Here is a 20,798-nt window from a genome sequence, read left to right as displayed (position 1 = left end):
ACCTCTCACTGTCTCTTCAGCTTTTTCACACAAATTTTATTGAATCCATTTTTCCTTCTACTCGTAAAATGTTTCCTGTGCCACTGGCTGCAATACAACCCCAAAGCATGACTGATCCACCCTTAAGCTTAACAGTTGGACAGAGGTTCTTTTCATTAAATTCTGTGCCCTTTCTTCTCCAAACGTACCTTTGCTCATTCGGACCAAAAAGTTCTATTTTAACCTCATCGGTCCACAGAACTTGTTTCCACAATGCATCAGGCTTGTTCATATGTTCATTTGGAAACTTCAAATGCAGATTTTTGTGGTGAAAAGAGGTTTTCTTCTGATGACTGTTCCATGAAGACCATATTTGCACAAGTATCTCTTTATAGTGGAATGGTGTAGCACAATCCGGTCTTTCTGGATGATCGTGCAGTCAAACGGGGGTTTGGACTTGCTTTTCTCACAATCCTGCGAGTTGTTCTGTCTGATATTTTTCTTGGTCTTCCAGATCTTGCTTTAACTTCCACTGTTCCTGATGACTGCCAATTCTTAATTACATTCCAAACAGAGGATGTTGGCATCTGAAAACACTTTGCTATCTTCTTATAGCCTTCTCCTGCTTTGTGAGTGTCAACTATTTTCAGTTTCAGTTTTCTAGACAGCTGCTTAGAAGAAGCCATGGTGTTGATTATAGGTGCAAGGTCAGATGAGTCTGGGCATTTAAAACCTTAAGCTCGACATCACCTGGTCTTTCCAGACGATGATTGAGAACAATCCATGACACTGTCAGGTCTCAGCTTTCCAAAGGGGGCGGTGTATGCTATAAACTCTGCAGGGTGCCCAAACTTTTGCAGACGCCCTTTTTTGTTTTCTGTTATTTTGAAAGTGTAAATGAGGGAAATAAAACCTAACGTTTTGTGACATATTATACGAATGTCTAATCTGTCACTTGATGCCTTTTGGAGATTTCTTTGGAGTACACGTGCAATACCATTGATAATAGGAAGAGCATAAGAAGGAAATCATGTCTCCAATAATGACTAAAATATAAAGAAAGGCTTGAAGTAAAAGTGAGCCAATAAATGGCTTCCAGTCCTTTTATTAATGTGTCCATGCTTGGCCATAACACATAAAAGATTGGTCACAGAAAAAAAAGTTAATTTTAGTAAAGCACAAGCACTTATACAGCTGTATATCTCTCTCAGTCAAAGCAATTTCATTCATATTTCCAAGATTGACAATACAACACAGAGAGATAAATCTGCACCCCAGCGGAGGCGAGAGGTGAAATAAATGCACAGTTCACAAAAGTCCATTTACAGCCTATATATGTCTGAGTAGGCTGCAAGCTTCATAAATTATGTTTGACCTATTCTAATTCTCACATTGTTCCATCTCCATGGAAATAATCAGTCACAAGAAATGGGCAATGTGGCTGACCAGCTGTGGCAGCCTGAACGACAACCACTCTGGAAAGAAAAGAGAAGCTGAAAACAAGTGAAGGCTTGGTTTAGAAATAGTCCCAATCTAATATTTTTGGTTAAATATACAAATGTCAACACAGAGCTGACAAAATGTAGCTGACAGTGTCTTTATATTTTAAGTCTAACACATATTTGTATCATGTAGTGTCTTTCCTCCTTGAAAGAATATTCAATTCAAATGTAGAAGCACAAACTTTTAAAAAGATTTTTCTTGGGGATAAATAGTAATCTCCAAAATTGGTAGATTATATTAACAGTATCAATAATTGGAAGAAAAAAGAATTGGAAATCAAGTAATTCAGCTTACAGTACAAAGAAGATTCTATGACAGTAGCATCATTGATGCCGCAAGTTTGTTCCTTGGCATGTGCTGGTAGACTAAACGTTTGAATAGTTGCCACTGTCACATTTGAGGTGAGAGCTGCCCTGCATTTGGTCCACAACAAGCAACCAGTAGACTATTGTTCTTTTCTCCTGGTGGTGAGTTTTTCTTTTTTGTCAATGTGGACTAAATCAAAGAAGAATATTAATGTGTTTTGTATGAACACTTCAACCAGAATTAAATATTCCAATAAAGGTTTACAACTTCACCTTCACCGACTTGGCATTGGTCAAGCAGGCAGCACATTTGATGACTGCTCTGGAGGCTAAAATCATAGTTTTTTTTTTTAATCATCATCTTAACAAATGAAATACATGACAGCTTGTTACGGTAAATGACATTTGCAAAATCAAACATCATCACAATTCACTTTGCTCTGGATTGTCTCACTCATCACAAGACTGAGTACTTCAGACCCACTTTTCAACCACTTATATACACTGTTTGGTTAATACTTGGTATCGATGGATGGTGGAAGTGCTCTGGTGTGATCTGCTGTAATCCATCCAATTCTGCTACAGCATCACAAGCATCATATTTGCTGAACACGGCAGAATAAAGATCTGTAAAGCCGACGTGTTAAATCCAACACCGTATGTTGTAACACACCAGTACACTGGGACACATCAGACTTATTTTGTAGAATATCTCAGGGGGGTGGGGTTAATGTAAAATGACTATATAACATGACTGGGTCCACTTATTAAGCAAACAAGGCAATATTTATTCTGAATACTGCAAGGTGCATGTGTGTGACAAAAGACAAATTGTAGCTATCAGCCGCCATTGCTCTGTAAGTGCATGCAGCAAACTTGTAAGAATTATAATGTGGAAATGTTGATATCAGCTGCCTTGCTCAGATGAATGACAAAATTCTCTCAACTCCATGAATACATGAATAAATAAACAAGACAAGAATTTATGCTTGGTGGATCACTCCCTTTCTTGCTCTCTTTTCATTCTTTAGTTCTTTTTCCTAATCGTCAGTCCTCAGTCTTTCCTTTAGACTTTCATGAATTAATGAATAACCTCTGTATCTAAGAACTGCCTGTATCCATCATGCTTTTACTTTTATTCATAAATTAGTAATCAGGAAATGTTAGGACAAAAATTCAGCTGTAGGAGCTGAGTTTTTCTTCCATACACTTCCTCTTAGTCCATTTCTGACAGACTTTGGTCTACTGTTCTTCGGAAGTTGCATTTTTCTGTGTTCCCGGTTCTTCCCTCATTATGTTTCTCTATCTGCTCTCCCTTCTTCAGTCTTCAGTCATTTTCTTTGATTGTCTCATGCCCTCTCTATCCCATCTCTGCATTCCATCCACTTTGCCATTTGCAGTTAATCAGTACTAATAATGATTGCAACTTGGTCTTGGTCCAATAATACAAAACTCATCGTGAATACAAGCGTGATGTGCACATGGTATACAAAAAATAAACCACGCACTAACGCGCGCTCTAAGATGCTGTAAATGACTAACTCTTGTGTGTGCCCGTGCATGTGAATGTGTGTGAGTTTGTTGTGTGGGTGATGATTCATGGATGCACAGTAACAGCCACTTATCAGCCCGAGGAAAGACAATGACATCGTAAGAGCTCATCAGTCATACTTATTCCATACACACACACACACACATACACACACAAAAACACACACAAAAACACACAGACAAGCAAAGTTCTTTTTCAAATCCACTGTCACTGGGTCTTGTTTGTTTGTGTGCATGTGTGTGTATTTATTTTACCTGGTGGGACTCCAGTGGAGATGTTGGAGGATGTGACCACACCCCGTCCTGCGGCAGTGAGCGCTGCCACTTGTAGTGCGTACATGGTGGTGGAAGTGAGGTTGGTCATCTGGTACTGCAGAGTGGAGTTGGAGAGTGAACGTTCCTCACGACTTGACTCTACTCCAGACACTTCCCACCACAACACGTAGCCTGCAGGGTGTTAAGTACACGCTGGGTTAATAAAGACGCATATAGAAATGAGCAGACATGTACACACACAAACACATGCACAAGCTTGTACACTTGCACATAATGAGAGGTACAGAGCCAAAAAACAGAGTGCAGGAGGGTAACTACAGTCAAAATCCCTGTCTGTCTCTACGCATCTTTACAGTCATGCATCACATCCACCACCTTCAAATGTGTGTGTGTGTGTGTGTGTGTGTGTGTGTGTGTGTGTGTGTGTGTGTGTACGTGTTAGGAGACTTGTGTGTAAAACCTTGGAGAGGTTAAATGGTCCCTCATCTGTCCCCATGCTCACCAGGTGCTGGATGAAAAGCAGGTTGAGGAAAAAACAGTGAATGTGCAAGGTGACCGTGATTGAATAACCATTTTCCCACTCCTGTGTGTAAGCCGACTGTGAAGCCACTGCAGCCTTTTGCTGTTGTTAGACTTTGATCTTATTGTGTAGGTGCCTGATGAATATCAGGCATGGTGTGACCATGTCAACACACAGAATAACTAAAACACACACACACACACGCACACACACAATGTAGTGTAGTTGCTTGATTCACAGCAGCTTGTCATGTTTACCAGCACCATTGTATAAAAGAGCGATGGACTATGCAATGGGGGGGCAAGTGCTTTGAGCTCTGTGATCCACCAAACAAACAACACTCTGGGAGTTTGGATGTGTAGGATGAGGGCATGTTGGAGATAATGTGAGAAGACAAGCTGAAGAGAGAAGGGATTAGCTGATGATGAATCAGTTGTACGCAAACACAGCGTCAGGGACAGGGGGATGAATGTGGATGTGAGACAGAAAATAAAAGAGTAAAGAGAGAATACGGCAAAAACTCCCTCACTGCTGCTTTTCTCTTTTTAAACTTGAATTAGTCATTCTACACACTGTATTTACCCTCCTATGAAGAATCCCTTTTAATTGGAAAACGCTGTGCATATTATGTCTCATCATTGTGTGTTTTACTTTCTGGCAACATGCTAACTCAACCTAATTCAAGTTTCTCCCATCACAGCTGTTAGTGGGCCTAAAAATAGCGTGGCAATATGAAAGTTTCTTGATAATGGAGGGAAGATGGAGGTGTTTAGAGAAAATTATGTGTGACTGTTTAGAGATTTCATACTCAAACTAGAGCTGTGCCCGTTGAAAATGTGCCTGTTTGGAACGGGCCGATTGCTTGGCCTGTGGTATTGCTGCTTGTAGAATTCATCAAAACCAAATTGTACCCCAAAATTACTTATAGAAAGATTTATCCGACAGAGAATGTTGCAGATTCAGATTGTAGTCACTAAATATATCATATACATAACATATCAGCGTTAATCAAACACAAGAACCAGACTGTGTGTGTGTCTGTGAGTGCAGAGAGAGAGAGAGAGAGAGAAAGAGAGACAGACAAAGAGAGAGAGACACGGTGTTGTCTTGTGTTGGATCGTTAACAAATTGACCACTTCAGCAGAGGTGTTCATTTCCATACAGGTTTAGTGGCTTGACAGTTAACGGTGATGAAGGGGATTTGATTCAGGTTTTTCTTTTGGCAACGGTAATGTTATTAGTTCGTAGTAGACTTTATTAACCCGACCCAGGGTAAGTTTGATGAAAATGGCTGTGTGTGTCTGATTTATCTCTTTTCTCGCATTGCACAACGCTCTGAGAAAATAATCTCCAAGATTACTTTATGTTCTGCCTCTGTTTAGAAGTGGTAAATGTAGGCTACAGCTCACAGCAACTTAATACTATTTAGTGTCTCCCGTTTGTTTGATATTTAGCGTTGACAATTGGCTTTTGTAGACACAGAAAAGCATAGCGACTTTCTGTCGCCAACACCCGCGATGTTCCTTTCAGTTAACCGCCCGTGCTCTCGGAAAGTGAAGTAAAGCAAGTTTGGTATATCCAATCATGTAGCTAACGTTGGAAGCAGAAAAAGAGTCATAGCAATTCAGGAATTGTGGTTTGTTTATTCAAAGTCAAAGACAGTCCAAAGTGGGTGTGGGTCTGAGATGTATTTCACATTTTAGCTGCCAAAGCTCCGCTGGTCTCTCACTCTGGTCCACAGTGTGAGAGGGAGAGTGGCCAGCGGCTAGCGCAACAAAAGCTAATGTGTGCTTCTTTTACCTATATATTTAATGACATATTTGCATTTCTGATCAAAACAACGTCAATCTTGGCACTGCACTTACTCCTGCCCGTGGCAAGACACCTGTCAAGTTTGAAATCCATTGGACTAATGGTTCGAGAGATATGCGCATAACACACAGACAGACAGACAGACAGACAGACAGACAGACAGACGTTCCTGCAATTTATAGATAAATGCTCTAACCAATGATGATGCCATTCTTATCTCCAGGCTCCGCCCAGCTAATTCTGAGGGATGTGTCCAAGATTTCAGTGAAGCTCAGGGATCGAACGGGTCCAGGTGCTGAAAAACAAAGTACATCAGATAATATTAGTTATATTGTAACTACTTCAACAATAGGGTTTTTGGAAATCCTCCCTCTACACAAACACAACTATCTTTTGTTTATGCAGCCTATTACCTACTGCTCAACTTCACACACTACCTCCTAATCACATCTGCATTGACCATCACGCACACACACACACACGCACACACACACACACACACACACACACACACACACACACACACACACACACACACACACACACACACACACACACACACACACACACACACACACTAAGGTAAATGCATGCCTGTCGTTTCTCATTTCATGTATGGCTCTCTAACCACTCTCCCTGCAGAGCGATTAAGCTATTCATCTGAGACATTCAATAACACTCACACACACACACACACACACGCAAAAAAGCTATCATCAAGCAAGAATTACACCCACCGTTAACCCTGCAACACGCCCAGCACCCAATCAATACCAGTCCATGGATGTGTGGAAGTGTGTGCGTGTATTTGTGTGTCTGTGTGTACACACATCCCTGTCCCACTCAATAATTGCTGGTTGGTAATAACTGCTTGTTTGTCTGCCTATAGGCTATTGAGTGTGACGGTGCGACTGTGTGCATATGTACTTGCAACTGGGAGTGGCAGCTATTATGTTTATCCATGGAACAGTAAACTATAAATACAAATGTACACAAAAACATATGAATCCATTACCTTTAAAAAGACACAGTGGAGAAAAATGGATGGGGGGGTGGAAAAAGAACTAAAAGATTAATAATTAGACAAAAGAAAGTAAGAACGTGAGAAAAAACATTGTGTTCATAGCTGTGTATCACACTGATGGAAACAGCTGGACTGAACACAGAGCAAGTCAATACACTTTCATTATTATTCATAGGAGAAAATGATAGTGTGTTCTGTTCTGGCTTTATTCACATTGAAGTGTGTGTGTGTGTGTGTGTGTGTGTGTGTGTGTGTGTGTGTGCGTGCTTGCGTGTGTGTGTGCGTGGGTGTGTGTACTCACTGTCCTCATGTGTCTGTAGCAGAGTGGGCAGGCTGCGGGGGCCATCTCCAGGTGTTGTGAAGCAGAGGGTGGAGCCAAAGTACCAGGTAAATTTCTTGAGTCCGCTGACTAATCCTGTGTGGCGTGAACTGGGGTAGTCTAGGGTGATGGTTACCACAATGTCATCCTCTGGAGACTGCTCTGGCCAAACCAGCAGCTGTGTGAATTGAAAAAGAAGGTTACTGTTGACATCTAGGTTCCAATTAGCGTCTATGGAATCATCTTTCCTCCAGCAGGTCACCACAACACCCAACATGTCCATCACAGTTATTTGTTTGTTGTATATTTCTATTATGTTTTGTTGAGTTATTATTTTAATCATTAAGTATTAGCTTCAGGCTACCAAATCCAAATATTGTTATTCAGACTGCAGTTATGAAACAGAACTTATTTGTACCACAGTGCAGGCTGTGGTGAATCTTTTTTTGACTCCCACTGATACCTCTGAGTTTTCTGTCATTAAAGTTTGAAACTGCCAAATGCTATTTACCAATATGTTAAAATGGCAAAAAAATATTCATATGTCATTCCTTAAAATTTGTATCTGCATTCCAAACATTTATTAATGTATGAATGTAGTACTTAACATAAATTCCTGCCTGCAGGCTATTAGCAGTCATAACAGAGCCTGAGGACAAACACTAAGTTTGATTATCAGTCTAATGAAAAGTTAATTTTCTCTATTGTGACACTTGATTTATATTCAGAGCCAGAGCAGTTTGGATAGTGTTATTGCTTCATACACAAAAACAGACACAAAAGCATACACTTACTTACATATTCATAATGAGAGATAAGCCTTGGGCAACACTGTGATATGGTTGGATGGTGGTGGTATTTATACTGTAGTTCCTGGTTAAACAATAACTGGCTAAGATGTGAAGTTAGCGCCACATTTTCATCAGAATTAGGCAGTGCAAAGGGTTAGTGGGGAGTAAAAACCCATAATACTGTTTATACACAAGCTGTATATACTTATATATTTAAAAATGTCTCTTTAATGGCATTTTGTTGATGAGACATGTACATACATTCATTCTCACTGCATTGCCGTTGGGGTACAAAGCAAATCTTTTATTTAAATCTGTATTTGATATCATAAAAAACTCTGACCTGTATGCACATTACCGTCTTCAGAAAAGAGCATTAAGAATAAGTTGTGTACATTGAAGACATTCCTCTTAGCCTCTATTTTTTCAAATAGGTGTCCTTATTGTTTATCAAGGGAACCATCTCCAGATTAGTTTATTCGTTCGTACTTCCTTCATGACATAATTGCATACAATCATTAATTTCATTCACCAATTCCACACTTAAGCTTTTGTCTCCTTGCCGTACTTTCCAATCTCAGTTTAGAATACTCTAATGAGGGTCACATTTTTGGAATTTGTCTTTAATTTGTTTAAAGGTGTCCTGCTACACAAAACCAAAGAAATAGGCAAAGGAATCAAGCCGATTACAAAAGCTGGTCAGTCTGAAGTCATGTTGCCCGAGCTAATTACTATTCATTAGCTTGCCCAGTTGCGCTGGGAAAAGGATGCTGGTAGCCAGGCTCTCATTGGCTAGGTGTAAGCCAATCAGAGTCAAGCACCTTAGCTCGTTGAATATTAATGACAACTGGCACAAATCGAGCTGAGTCGTCCTGCAGGCTTTCTATACAGCGCTAGAATTACTGCTTCTAACCAACTATTTGCCTAATGGACTCCCTATATAACCAACCAATATTTTTTCTTTGTCATACAAGTTTATAGGCCTATTATTATTTGTCTTTCTTTTTCCAAGTGTGTTTATATTCTCCTTTGTCTTTCTTTAGGTTTTGTGAAGACTTAAGTCCTTGTCACATGAATATAATCTGTTAATGAAGGTGTTTGTGTTTTCTTGCATGTATTATGAATAAGTGTTGTGTGTAAAATGATCAATAGATAGATACAAATTGTGTGCAATCCATAAATGTGATTATTTCCTGTAATATGCAGCTTGGAGAATGCCACGTATTAAAACCGTGGAGGGTTTTTAGGAAATTCTCCTTCACATTCCTTTGCAAATTATACAGTATATTGTATCTTTTAAGTTTTTTTATTTGTGTGAATAAAGAAACGAAACGTCTAACTACTCTGTGCTCTCATTGATTTGCAAACTTTCTCGGCTGCTTTGAGCTTTGAAGCTTTAAGCTTTAATCTTTCCCGCTGCCTTACGATAGCAATAAGCCCAGAATGCACTTGAACACACCTAACGTTAAGACCAGCAAACCCATGGGCGCAAAGATAGGCGCAGGTGCATTTGCATTTAAACGACGTGGGCACTGGACGGGAAATTGACGACTATGTTGGTCTTAAAAAAGACACTTACGTTGGGCTTTGCGTCGGGCTTTGAGCCGCGCCGCGCTGGTTGCAAGATAGGACCCTTAATTTGTTCTAGAATCTAGACTATTTCCTCTTTCTTATGGGTTTATCCACTGCACAGTACATTAGGTAACACTAACAGAACAGTAACCAACACTGTTGCATTATTTTTGGATGCAGTATCACTGATGGCATTCAGTGCATAACCCACACTGCAAGTATGACTTCCTATTATTACGTGGGCAGCCTTCAACTTTAAACAAGCGCCTAATGTTAACCATACTCTCCAATAAAGTTGCCACATGCAGTCAGTGATGGAAGAAACAGTTGAAACTCTATGTGAATGTTTCATTGAATGTAATCTAGCAGAAAGAGAGAGAGACCCAGCAACCAGGCCATTATGGAGCCTCACAGGTCTTAGAGTGTTTGAGTAAACAAGGGAGTGATTTCAGAAGCAGCCTAAGATATATTGGAGTTGTATAATGTGTATTGATAATTATTTACTTTTTATTCAGTCAATATGCTTCTTGGTAGCTAACCACACTGGGTTTTTGGGGTGTTCATAACTACACATTTTGCTTTGAATAGATTGGTGAAATGAGTGTTAAAGAAACATGTTGTCAAATTCACCAAAATAAGAGAAATATTCAGGATTAACACTGTAAAGGCTGTTCAAATGCACACAGTGCTTCACATTGCACTGGCAACCCAATCAAAAACACAGGGATCTCCTGCTAGGATAAGGTCTGTGATATTACCCAGTGACAGTTGAGGGGCTGCTTTTCTCTCTGCCTAAAGGGTGCTGCACTGCACTCAGTCTGTCATGGTAAAATAAGGTTTTCTATTGTACTTTATTATCAGCACAGTACAGTTTGGGTGCAGTAGAGTGCTGATCTGGCACCCTCAAGCATCTGGTGCTAGTCCACTTTCAAAGGGTTCTGGGTAGATTGGGTCTGCTGTTGCTATAGTGACATGCGCATTAGGAACCAGATTGCAATGGAAACCCAAAGTGGGCTGAAGAACACATGCAGCACAGTGCTGTCCCCAAGTAGAGCTGAGCAGCAGAGACACAACAACACATTAGTACACAGAGGAAATAAACACACTTTGATCTTCCAGCTGCCACATGTGGTACCTCAGGTATAAGGTAAACATCTTCATAAAGGCTTCTGTATAGTACATATCTTTTGCGTATATTCTTTCTGCCTAATTTACTGTCAAAGCATATTTTATATAACCATGGTCATTCAAATAATCAAACACATCTATTGTAGCTAGAGAGATAGAAAACGTTGTGTAAGGTCAACTTGTCTTAAACTCCACTCCATAAGAAAAAATATGTCATAAGACAGTTTCAAGGACATGTAAATGTAGACTTAACAGAACTGGCTCTACCCACCCCTACAACAATCAGCTTTGAGCTATATTATTAAGGGTATTGTATACAGTCAATGCTCTGTGGGGGGGGGGGGGGGGGGGGGGGGGGGGGGGGGGAGATGAGGCTTTGCTTCATATCCTCTTTTAATTCATATCATTATCCACTGTCCTCTAACCAGCACAACGCACTCAAAGATGCACACCCGCATGTGCAGCAGCACCGAGAAGCTCCATTGAGTCTGAGTGGTAAAGCCTGGTATATAGAGACAGCATCAGAAAGCCACATCAAACAGAAGCAAAGGCGTATAGTAATTATCAACCAACAAAGACACCAACATTCACACTCTCTAAAACATTCACATGGACCCAACGATGCACAACAAGAATAAGATGTATTGTCTTTTTCATGTTAATCAGTTGCTTAGGGGTTGGATGCCACAATAAAGTAAAGAAGGAAAAGCATACCAGAACTACTATGTATGGATCACTCACACTATCCAATCCTTCGCTCTCACCATTATCTCATTATCCTGCTTCTTTTTTATTATCTCTTATTACTCTTCGGTCCCTCACGCCGTATTTTCCTCAACACCTCCTCTCCTCTTATCCCATTGACTCCTTTCTCTTTATCATCCATAAGTCATTTTTATCATTTATTTCTACCTGGACATGATCCCTCACTTGGCTGGGCTAAGCGTATGGGTAAACAAGAGCAAGGCAGTGCATTTTGGGACATGGCGTTTGAGTTAAAAGTCCTTATAAGGGGTAAACAGGTTTTTCCACAGAATTTTCAGACACATCCCCACAAAGGCAAATATTTACTAGCATCTATTTTTTATATAAACTGTTAAATTGATGAAGATTTAACAGTTTTGATAGATTTTATAGATTCTGCTGGGAATGATGCATGGATTGCATGTATCGTGATTCATTGGTCTTGGACTAGATACCTCAGTATTACTAAAATATTTTAAAATAATTATATTATTATAATATTAACCGGATGAGTAAAGACATTTTGAACATTTAAAACTCGTGCAAAATAAGTTAATTTCCCATGAAAAATACTGGTTAGATCCTGCACACATGACAAAAATATTAAAGGTCTTTCACTTGTATTGAACTTTTATGTGTGAACTTGCCGTATCACTAAGTATTGTACACACGCATGCACGCGCGCGCGCGCACACACACACACACACACACACACACACACACACACACACACACACACACACACACACACACACACACACACACACACTCACACAGAGGCTTACCTTGTATCCCTGGTTGATGCCATTAATAAACTGCTGAGGCGGAGGGTTCCATGTGAAGCGGATGGTAGTCGAGTTGATAGCTAAAACTTCCACTTCCTGCGGAGGTGCTGTGGGAACTAAGCACACAGACACACACACTTAACATTTAGCTGCAATGGTTTCACCACAGGGAAGAGGATTTGTGTTTAAACACACTGGGGAAAAAACAAATACAGTATACTTGGAGCCCTAAGCTGCCGAATTAAACAGTTTTCTGGGTTTTGCTTTTACTTTTTACACGTAGTGGCTTTACATATTTCATACAGCACCATATTTCAGTATTTCACATGGAGATTAAGTTCATTTTTTAATTAAAGATATCTGCTAGGCTTGCAAAAGTTAAATGTCAAACCTACACTGTTATTCTCTGCTGAAAAATTACCTAATTTCTCAATAAAATGAATCTCATCTATTGTATTTTGCATTCACCTGTTTTGCATAGTATCCGTTTAGGAATGACTAAGAGAGATTAGGGTACTGCCCCTTCAGTGACCGGTGCTGAACAATGAGAGCTCATAAAGAGAGATAAAATGATAAATATAATTATTAATGATTCAGTTAGTGACCTCATGAGGACAGACAGCGGCCACAGAAAGTAAGATGACTCGCTGGAATTGTTGGTTCAGTCCTGTAGCCACATCACTCATCCCCTTTATTACCTTAATGATGTTACTGCATACTACACCATGATTTATTGATTAAAAATTACAATTTATCAGACACGTGACAAGATGAAAATTATGACTATGATTATGAAAAATGAAGTTTAAAATCGACACAGTAGTGTATGAGATGTACTGGCTTTTAGTCCACTGTATTGGTCAAGCTTAAACCTTTTGGATCTTACATTTCCCAAAATGCAACTGCATGGTGCGTTTTCATTTTTTAGAAATTTGCAGACCGAATGCCTGCTTCATTCAAACCCCACAGTGCTTTTGTTAAAAAAAAAACATTTGCCCCAAATATTCTTGGTGACATCATCAGGCTTATTTCTCAAATTTAGGAAATTTTGCTTCAGAGCCCCAGAAGACTATTCAGTACAACTCTGGTCTGGATAGTTCTCCTTGTGAGAGATAAAGTGAATCATGTGTTAAATCACTGCCCCTTTAACTTACAGAAATATAACTATTTAATCCATGGAACAAGTATTTCCTTGCAAATTTACATTACAATCGTGATGCACCAGCATTACCGGTGTGAATTACTTATCCCTTGTTGACCTGAAATACATAAACATCCACACATCCATGTTGATAGCAATCTGTAATAAAGTACTGTAGGACGTATCTGTTTAAATTTGAATATTGGTTCAAATATTTAACAATAAAAAGTTGAATAATAAAGATTTGCAGTCAAACTTAAGCAGAGCAGTAATAATTGATATAGTAAATAGCAAGAATAGCAATGTTTGAAGCATTTATAAACTTTGCCACCATTATCCACCAGAGAGTGAGATGGAGAACAGGGCGCTAGGAGATATAAGAGGTTGTGGAATATACTTTGTATATTACAGTGTTTTTTCCCCATGAAATGTGGGTTACTTGTTAGATTTGAAAAGAGGAGGCTGGTGGGAGGTACATTTGGTAAACAAGGGCTGAACATGTAGTGTTTGGCTCAAACAAGTTAGACACTAGATTTACTTCCTCCACTCCAAGATTGGTCCAATGTCTCTTGTTTATTTTTTATCATTTTTCCTTCACGTCAGTGTATGAATGTGCCTCAATATGTGAATCTTTATGCGCTATAAACATCAAACCAGCGAGAGAAAGAAGTCCCATGATAACATTAAAGTCAAGAAGAGCAGAGTGTGACTGTGAAATGTGTGTGTTTGCTCTTATAAATACAGTATGTGTGTCTGTGGCCCCATGTTATGGCGATTACACTGTAAGGGGTTTATCCTGACGCTTGAGAGCCACAGAGTGATAATACACTGTTGCATGATGGGAATGTCCTTTACATCTTACGTTTGAGCCAAAGTGGCCAGACAACACACAGACACACTGAGAAAACTGAACTGAACAGTGAACTGAACAAAAACTAGTGAAAATGGAAGGGAAGAGATAGTGAGAGAGAGAAAATGAGGCAAAGGATGAGAAGAAAAAGAGGGGGATGGAAGATTAATTGATGTTCACAATGCCCTCCCCCCCCCAACCCTGTTGACTGTACTCCTGGGGATCGGCTTCTAACCCCTAGTGGCTGACAGCTACAGATAAAGCACTAAACTCTGTCCTCCAGGGAAAACTTAGTATGCGTGTATGCCTGTATGTAGGTAGTGGGAGAAGAGCAATGTTATCAGAGTCTAACACTGAGTTCAACCATATCCTCTCAGAGATAGTGAGAGAGAGAAAATGTCCAATCCATTGCAGCCACTCCCATTAAACCACATTAGAATAATTAATGAGACTAACTCCCTCTCCTGAGTCTATAAACCTGTCCTGAACTCTTGCAATAATGACTGTGAGTTTTATGTACATGTGTATGTGTGTGAGCGGCGCAGCCCATCTTTAATAATGATTATATACTGATGAAATAAAAGTCGGGAAGAGAAGATTGCGTGTTTAAAGAAGATTTACCCACACGACCACTGCCTTTCCTCTACCTTTTAATTTGTTCAATTACATTCTTTCACTCCATCTGCATGGATTTATGTTTGAAAGACTTGAAAGTGTGTTCATCTGTGTAGCCATGTTCATCACAATAAACACACACTATATATATATATATATATATATATATATATATATATATATATATATATATATATATATATATATATATATATATATATATATACACATACATATATATATATATACACATACATATATATACATATATCTGTATCTTATAATATATTTTTAGAGGCCCACAAACTTCCTCCAGCTAACCCTGCAGCACCCCGAGGTGCTCCTTGGCCAGATGGGAGGTGTAATCCTTCCAGCAAGTCCTGGGCCGCCCCTAGGGTCTCCACCTAGTTGGTTGAAGCGCATATGCCTTTCAGGGGATGCCTCAGGGGCAATGTTAACCCAAGTCTGAAATGCATTAACTGGCTCCTCTCAAAGCTGAGCTCCTCATCCTATCACTGAAAGAGAAGTCAAAAGCCTGCGGAGGCACTGCTGCCTTTATCTCTTAACTCTTGTTTGGTCACTACACAAAAATGTAAAAATAGTTGAGGATTTATTTACCTATAAACTATTGCAACCTGCTGCCATTTTAGAAATATACCTGTATCTGTGGTGTACTGTAGTGTAAAGGTTTTTAGTTGTGTATGTGTCCACAAAGTTTCATCAACATGTATCCACATTAAAAAGCAAATATCTGGGCAGGTAAAGCTAAAGTGCGTAAGTGTTGTAAACAGCATAGTCACATGCCAGTTTTTTTAAGTAAGTTTTTATAGGTTGGAAACCCATGGCCTTGGTACTTAATATTCTCTTTCATATCATTAATAATAAAGGTACATGCACAGTCAGCCACCTAATCTAAATGTGGGGGTGCATAAGAAGAAGTAGCATGTCCTTCGATAGGTGAGACCAATGTTTGGTTTGTCAACTTTAAGAACTGACAACAATCTATTAATCTCACAAGAGTATGGTGAATTAGTTCTGTCTCATTTCAAACATGTAATCATTGAGTTATTAACTATTATTCTATTTATATACTTTATTTGACCACCAGGAAACACTTCAAAACACTCCAGCTTTGTCTCCTCAACAGCTTGAGAACTACAGCTATATAGATCTGTACGTTTGCAAAGGTGTGTCGTAGTTTCTTGCAAGCCAATCAGAGCAAACTAGGCTTTGTGAATACAATGTGAATACAAGTATATTTACACGGACAGTATGAGCAAATAATTTGTTTTCGGAACATTTCTGAACATGTTCTAGTAGAAATCCAAAATAAAAGAATGAACCTGAAAACAAGCATGTCTCCTTTGTACATAGAAAGATCATGCTACTAATATTTTGATGCTGGAATACTTTCGGTTCACTAAGCTGTGTGTATGCATGGACTGATTTCTTGGTAAATTAGTTTTGCCGTCTAGGAATTCAAACTTTGAGTGAGTATTAACTCACCTCCCTGCAGAGTGTACTCAGTGACAGGGCTGCTGTAGACGCCCAGGCCGGCTCCAGTGAAGGCAGCCACCTGGATTTGGTATTGTGTCCAGATGATCAGATCTTTCAGCAGACAGTAGTTGGTCTCTGGGCTGCTAATGTTCTTCTCCTGGTAGTCCCCTGGCAGCCCTGCCAAACGGTACCTATACCGACACACAAATGCACACACACACACACACACACAACACACACACTTGTAAATATGTTGGTTTGCAAGTGAGGAAAGTAAAGTGATTCAGCATAAGTCAAAACACACAAAAACGTTGTATATTATGGCTTCGGTAGAATACATCTGTTGTTAATCGTAGGGGTTGATGGTTCAATCCCTGGCTCTTCCTTCTCACATTTTACAAAAATAAACCCAGAATTGCTCACGATGTATTTACTTTCCTCTCCGGCTGGAGGCTGCGGTCCATCAAGACCACATCCACACGCCACCTTTCTTCTCGACTGCTCCTGGCCTCATCAATAAGGCCTGGAACCCCCATGGACTTACACACTAATGTTTAACATTAACGTTTAATCTCAACACGGACTTGATGCGTCACATTTATTATTTTTTTTACTTTACTTGTTAAGTCGCTTTGGAAAAAAGCATGGAGGTAATGAACATAATATAACCAAATGTGCTCATAGAAATGTCCTCAAGCCTGAAAATACGTTGCACATAGCAAAAGCATAGTATTGTGCATACTGTATAGTCTAAATCCACATTAAATAATAAGCAAAAAAATGACTTTAACACAGTATCATTCATGTTGGACATTGGACAGGTAGATAAACTACATTTTAAACGATTTCTATTGTAGATAAGTCGCTTAAATCATGTAAAAATCGCTAAAAACATTTAATGCCTGGTAGATATCCCTGAATAGTCCACCTTCAAGGCCTTTGCTTTACTACATGTGATATAAATGTCCACTTAAAAGGATATATGTCCCAACTAGATAGTGAGGTGTAATACCACTTAGGTATGGTACATATCTGATGGAGCTGAATGGAGTAATAATCCACATGTCAGCATTTTAATAGGGCGCCTATTCTGTGTAACAAGATATTCCAACGTTTTACCGGCTGAGTCAGCACTCTATTACACATGCATACTGTAAACACACACACACGCACACATGCACACACACACACACACACACACACACACACACACACACACACACACACACACACACACACACACACACACACACACACACACACACACACACACACACACACACACACACACACACACACACACACAAAGTGAGGAGGTGCCAGAGGCTGACAGGGGATCTCTGTAGTGGGAAGGAGATAACCCCTTTCTCCTCTCTCTCCACCTGACACAATGACAGTGACACTTACACTGGGGTGGGAGCAGAAGGGGGAGTTATAGTATTAAAGAAGAAATGAGAATCCAAAGGGAAGGGCAGGAGGAGGTAAATGCTCTGTCCTAACAAGATGAAATGATGACAATGGAGATGTATGAGTGTGCGTTTCTATTTTCAACTGATTTCTGAAGGGGAGATAACCCACGGATCGAGGATAAAGACCTGATAACTTCTGCTGCAATTATATGCAAATGTCATGTGATACATTGTGAGGACAGTTTGATTACACCCAGTGTGTCACACTTTAAGTACACATCAAAGTGAAGGACACTGGGACCAAGGGCAGCCAGAGCTGTGAAGAGCACTTTCGTCTGTGTGTGAATGTATGAGTAGACTGATAAAGATTAAAGTATACATGTTCATAGTTGTTTTTTTTCTATGCTGGGACTGCAACTAAGATTTCTTTGCAGTGTTGAGTAATCAGTAATCAATAGTTGTTTTTTTTCTTCTTAGATGTTAAATCTTAAAAATGTCCGAAAATAGTAAAAAATATCTGTCACAATATTCCAGATTCTAAGCTAAACATGTGAAATTACTAACAGTCCAATAAACCCAACATATTTTATACACGTCATTGGTATAAAGTAGTAAATAGAAGAAAATCCTCACATCAGAAAAGCTGGTACCAGTAAATGTTTGGTATTACTTTTCTTGATAAATTACTTAAATGAGTAGCAGAATTTTTGACGGCTTATTTTCTGAAATTTCTGGAATCTATACAGTGCAGAGCTCCCAAAGTCCTGAAAGACTCAGAGTGTAGGCTTTTTAACAGCATAGTTATGAAGCCAAATACTGTATGTGTGTGTGTATGTTTCTGTGTGCGTGTATATACCTGAGTACGTATCCTCGGAGTACTCCATTGAGCTGGGGTTCTGGGGGAGGCTGCCACTGGACCATGATGGACTGGTTTGTCCGCCCACTGGCCACAATATTCTTTGGAGGAGCGCTGGGTGCCTCCTCTCTCAGCATCAATCTGGCACACACACACACACAGACACACACACAAACACACACACAAAGGAAGAGGGACAAAGAGAGCAAGAGCGACAAATGTTTTTGATTAGGTTTATTAGGCATCTTCTAATAAGAATATCAGTATTGCTAAAAGAAGTGTAGGCAGATCATTTGTGCTTTTCATCTAGTGTCCAACATATCATAAACGTTGACAGTTTGCACAGGCACAGAATATTAGGTGAGCAGGCTAAAAATTAATTTAATAGCAATTCTTTCCCAAGTCTCTTCATCTTTTCTAGTCTGGGGGTGAGACTGTCTACAAACACAGCATCATGATTGTCACTGGAGATGTACGGGACAGAGCTGCAACTTATAATAGAGAATCATCTCACAGTTTAAGCAGCTCTGATTAATTCTTATTGCATTCTGTGCTCATCTCTCTCATCCCTAGTTCTCCAAGTGTATCTTGCTGATTTATTTAATACATGTGCTTTTCATCTCGCTATATTGCTCATTTATTTCAAACAAACACCACTGCTGCTGATGGAAACGTTTAACGCATCACTTCCAGTGCGCCAGAGGATTTCTCCTGGGAATGATTGAGCTGACACTTGGTGTTTAAAACAACAAATATAAAAGCGTACATGAACTCGGTATAAGTTGACTGTGTAAACAGGCATATACTGTCTGTATATGCAGACTGCAGTTAAATCTCTCTTTTTAACTTCAGGTGTTTCTACTAATGTCACATTTATACACCGCCAATCTTTGTCTGGGCATTTTCTTCTTTTTTTAACCCCAGCCCTACCAAAATATCCCCAGTAAACCATCTACATTATACAGTATGACAGCAATACATAGTCACTATAAGTTGAGAATGAGCAAAGAGCGTGTCTTTTTATTTCTTGATAGATAGTATGATCCCTTGCTCTCTCTCTGCCCTCTTCAACTCTCTTCTGTCTCTCCAAACCTTTTTTCCTTATCTTTCCATTCGACACTTTGACCCCCTTCTCCATTTTTTTTTCTCTCCCATTTGCAAACTTTCACCTTTTGTCCATCATGTCCTTTGGCCTCAATTATTTCATCCTTCTACCTTTCACTCATCTCCTTTCCTCCTCTACTATGCTGTAAACCCCCCCTCTCCCCTCCCCTCCCCTCCCCTCCGTGCCCCACCCGTGATTAAAGCTCCCAGCCCTCTCATGGACGGTAAAGCACCCAGACTGAGCTGGTCAGCCTGTGGCTTTACTGTAAGCAGCTCAGCTAACGTAATCAGAGCCATATGTGTTCACACACACACACAAACACACACACACACACACACACACACACACATACACACACACCAAATAAATTTGTCCCAGCTTAAGACAGACTGCTACATCCAATGGTCTTTTCCCTTCCATGGATTATGTCTGGAGATTTACATCCCTCCAGCCCCCCCTCACTTACTCTATGTGCCCCATGTCCCCTAAATGATTCTCTATGAGCTTTTGAGCCATTAGCTGTGGTATGGCTGTGTATTTGTGTGTCTGAATCTGTATGTGCCTATAAATGTGTATGAACATCTACTGTATATGTGTGTTTGTGTGAAAGTTAGGGTGTGAAAGCTGTCGGCTACAGGCTTGCGCAGGCGGATATATGACACAGGCCAGTGGTTTTACAGCTGTGCTTTACTTCCATTAGGTTAGGCACTGTCAGACAGCACCAGGTGTTGCTGGCATCCACATTTACACACTCATACACACACATAGGCTAATCAGCCTTGTGTGAATGAGATGGGCATTAGTGTAGCCGCCTGGAAATGGGGTATATATAATCCTCAACTATGCCACTGCTTTTGACTGAAATTGATGATGCACGTTAATGCACAGACATAAACTCACGCTGCACAAACACCCACACACCCCTACAGTACTGAACAGATGCGGTCATTCACTTTTTGACTGCAAGTAAAATACACACAAATGCACAGTGACACACTTGTACTCGATAGCAGAAA

General features: G+C 39.8%; 1 protein-coding gene across 2 annotated transcripts in view; it reads right to left on the bottom strand.

Annotated features, from left to right (window-relative positions):
* sdk1a (sidekick cell adhesion molecule 1a) overlaps positions 1-20,798 on the bottom strand; it is a 223,655-nt gene that overhangs the window by 40,760 nt on the left and 162,097 nt on the right. For both annotated transcript variants that reach the window (XM_034885383.1, XM_034885391.1), the window contains 6 exons: positions 18,678-18,818; positions 16,422-16,603; positions 12,310-12,425; positions 7,272-7,467; positions 6,143-6,241; positions 3,594-3,785 (listed from right to left, as the gene is read on the bottom strand). In XM_034885383.1, the coding sequence (XP_034741274.1) occupies positions 3,594-3,785; positions 6,143-6,241; positions 7,272-7,467; positions 12,310-12,425; positions 16,422-16,603; positions 18,678-18,818 (926 nt within the window). The remainder of the gene's footprint in view (positions 1-3,593; positions 3,786-6,142; positions 6,242-7,271; positions 7,468-12,309; positions 12,426-16,421; positions 16,604-18,677; positions 18,819-20,798) is intronic.

The sequence above is a fragment of the Etheostoma cragini genome, chromosome 2 (genome assembly GCF_013103735.1).
Source record: "Etheostoma cragini isolate CJK2018 chromosome 2, CSU_Ecrag_1.0, whole genome shotgun sequence".
In the NCBI taxonomy this organism is placed as follows: domain Eukaryota; kingdom Metazoa; phylum Chordata; class Actinopteri; order Perciformes; family Percidae; genus Etheostoma; species Etheostoma cragini.
The sequence above is the reverse complement of the archived record's forward strand: the minus strand, read 5'-3'. Positions and strand labels throughout refer to the sequence as shown.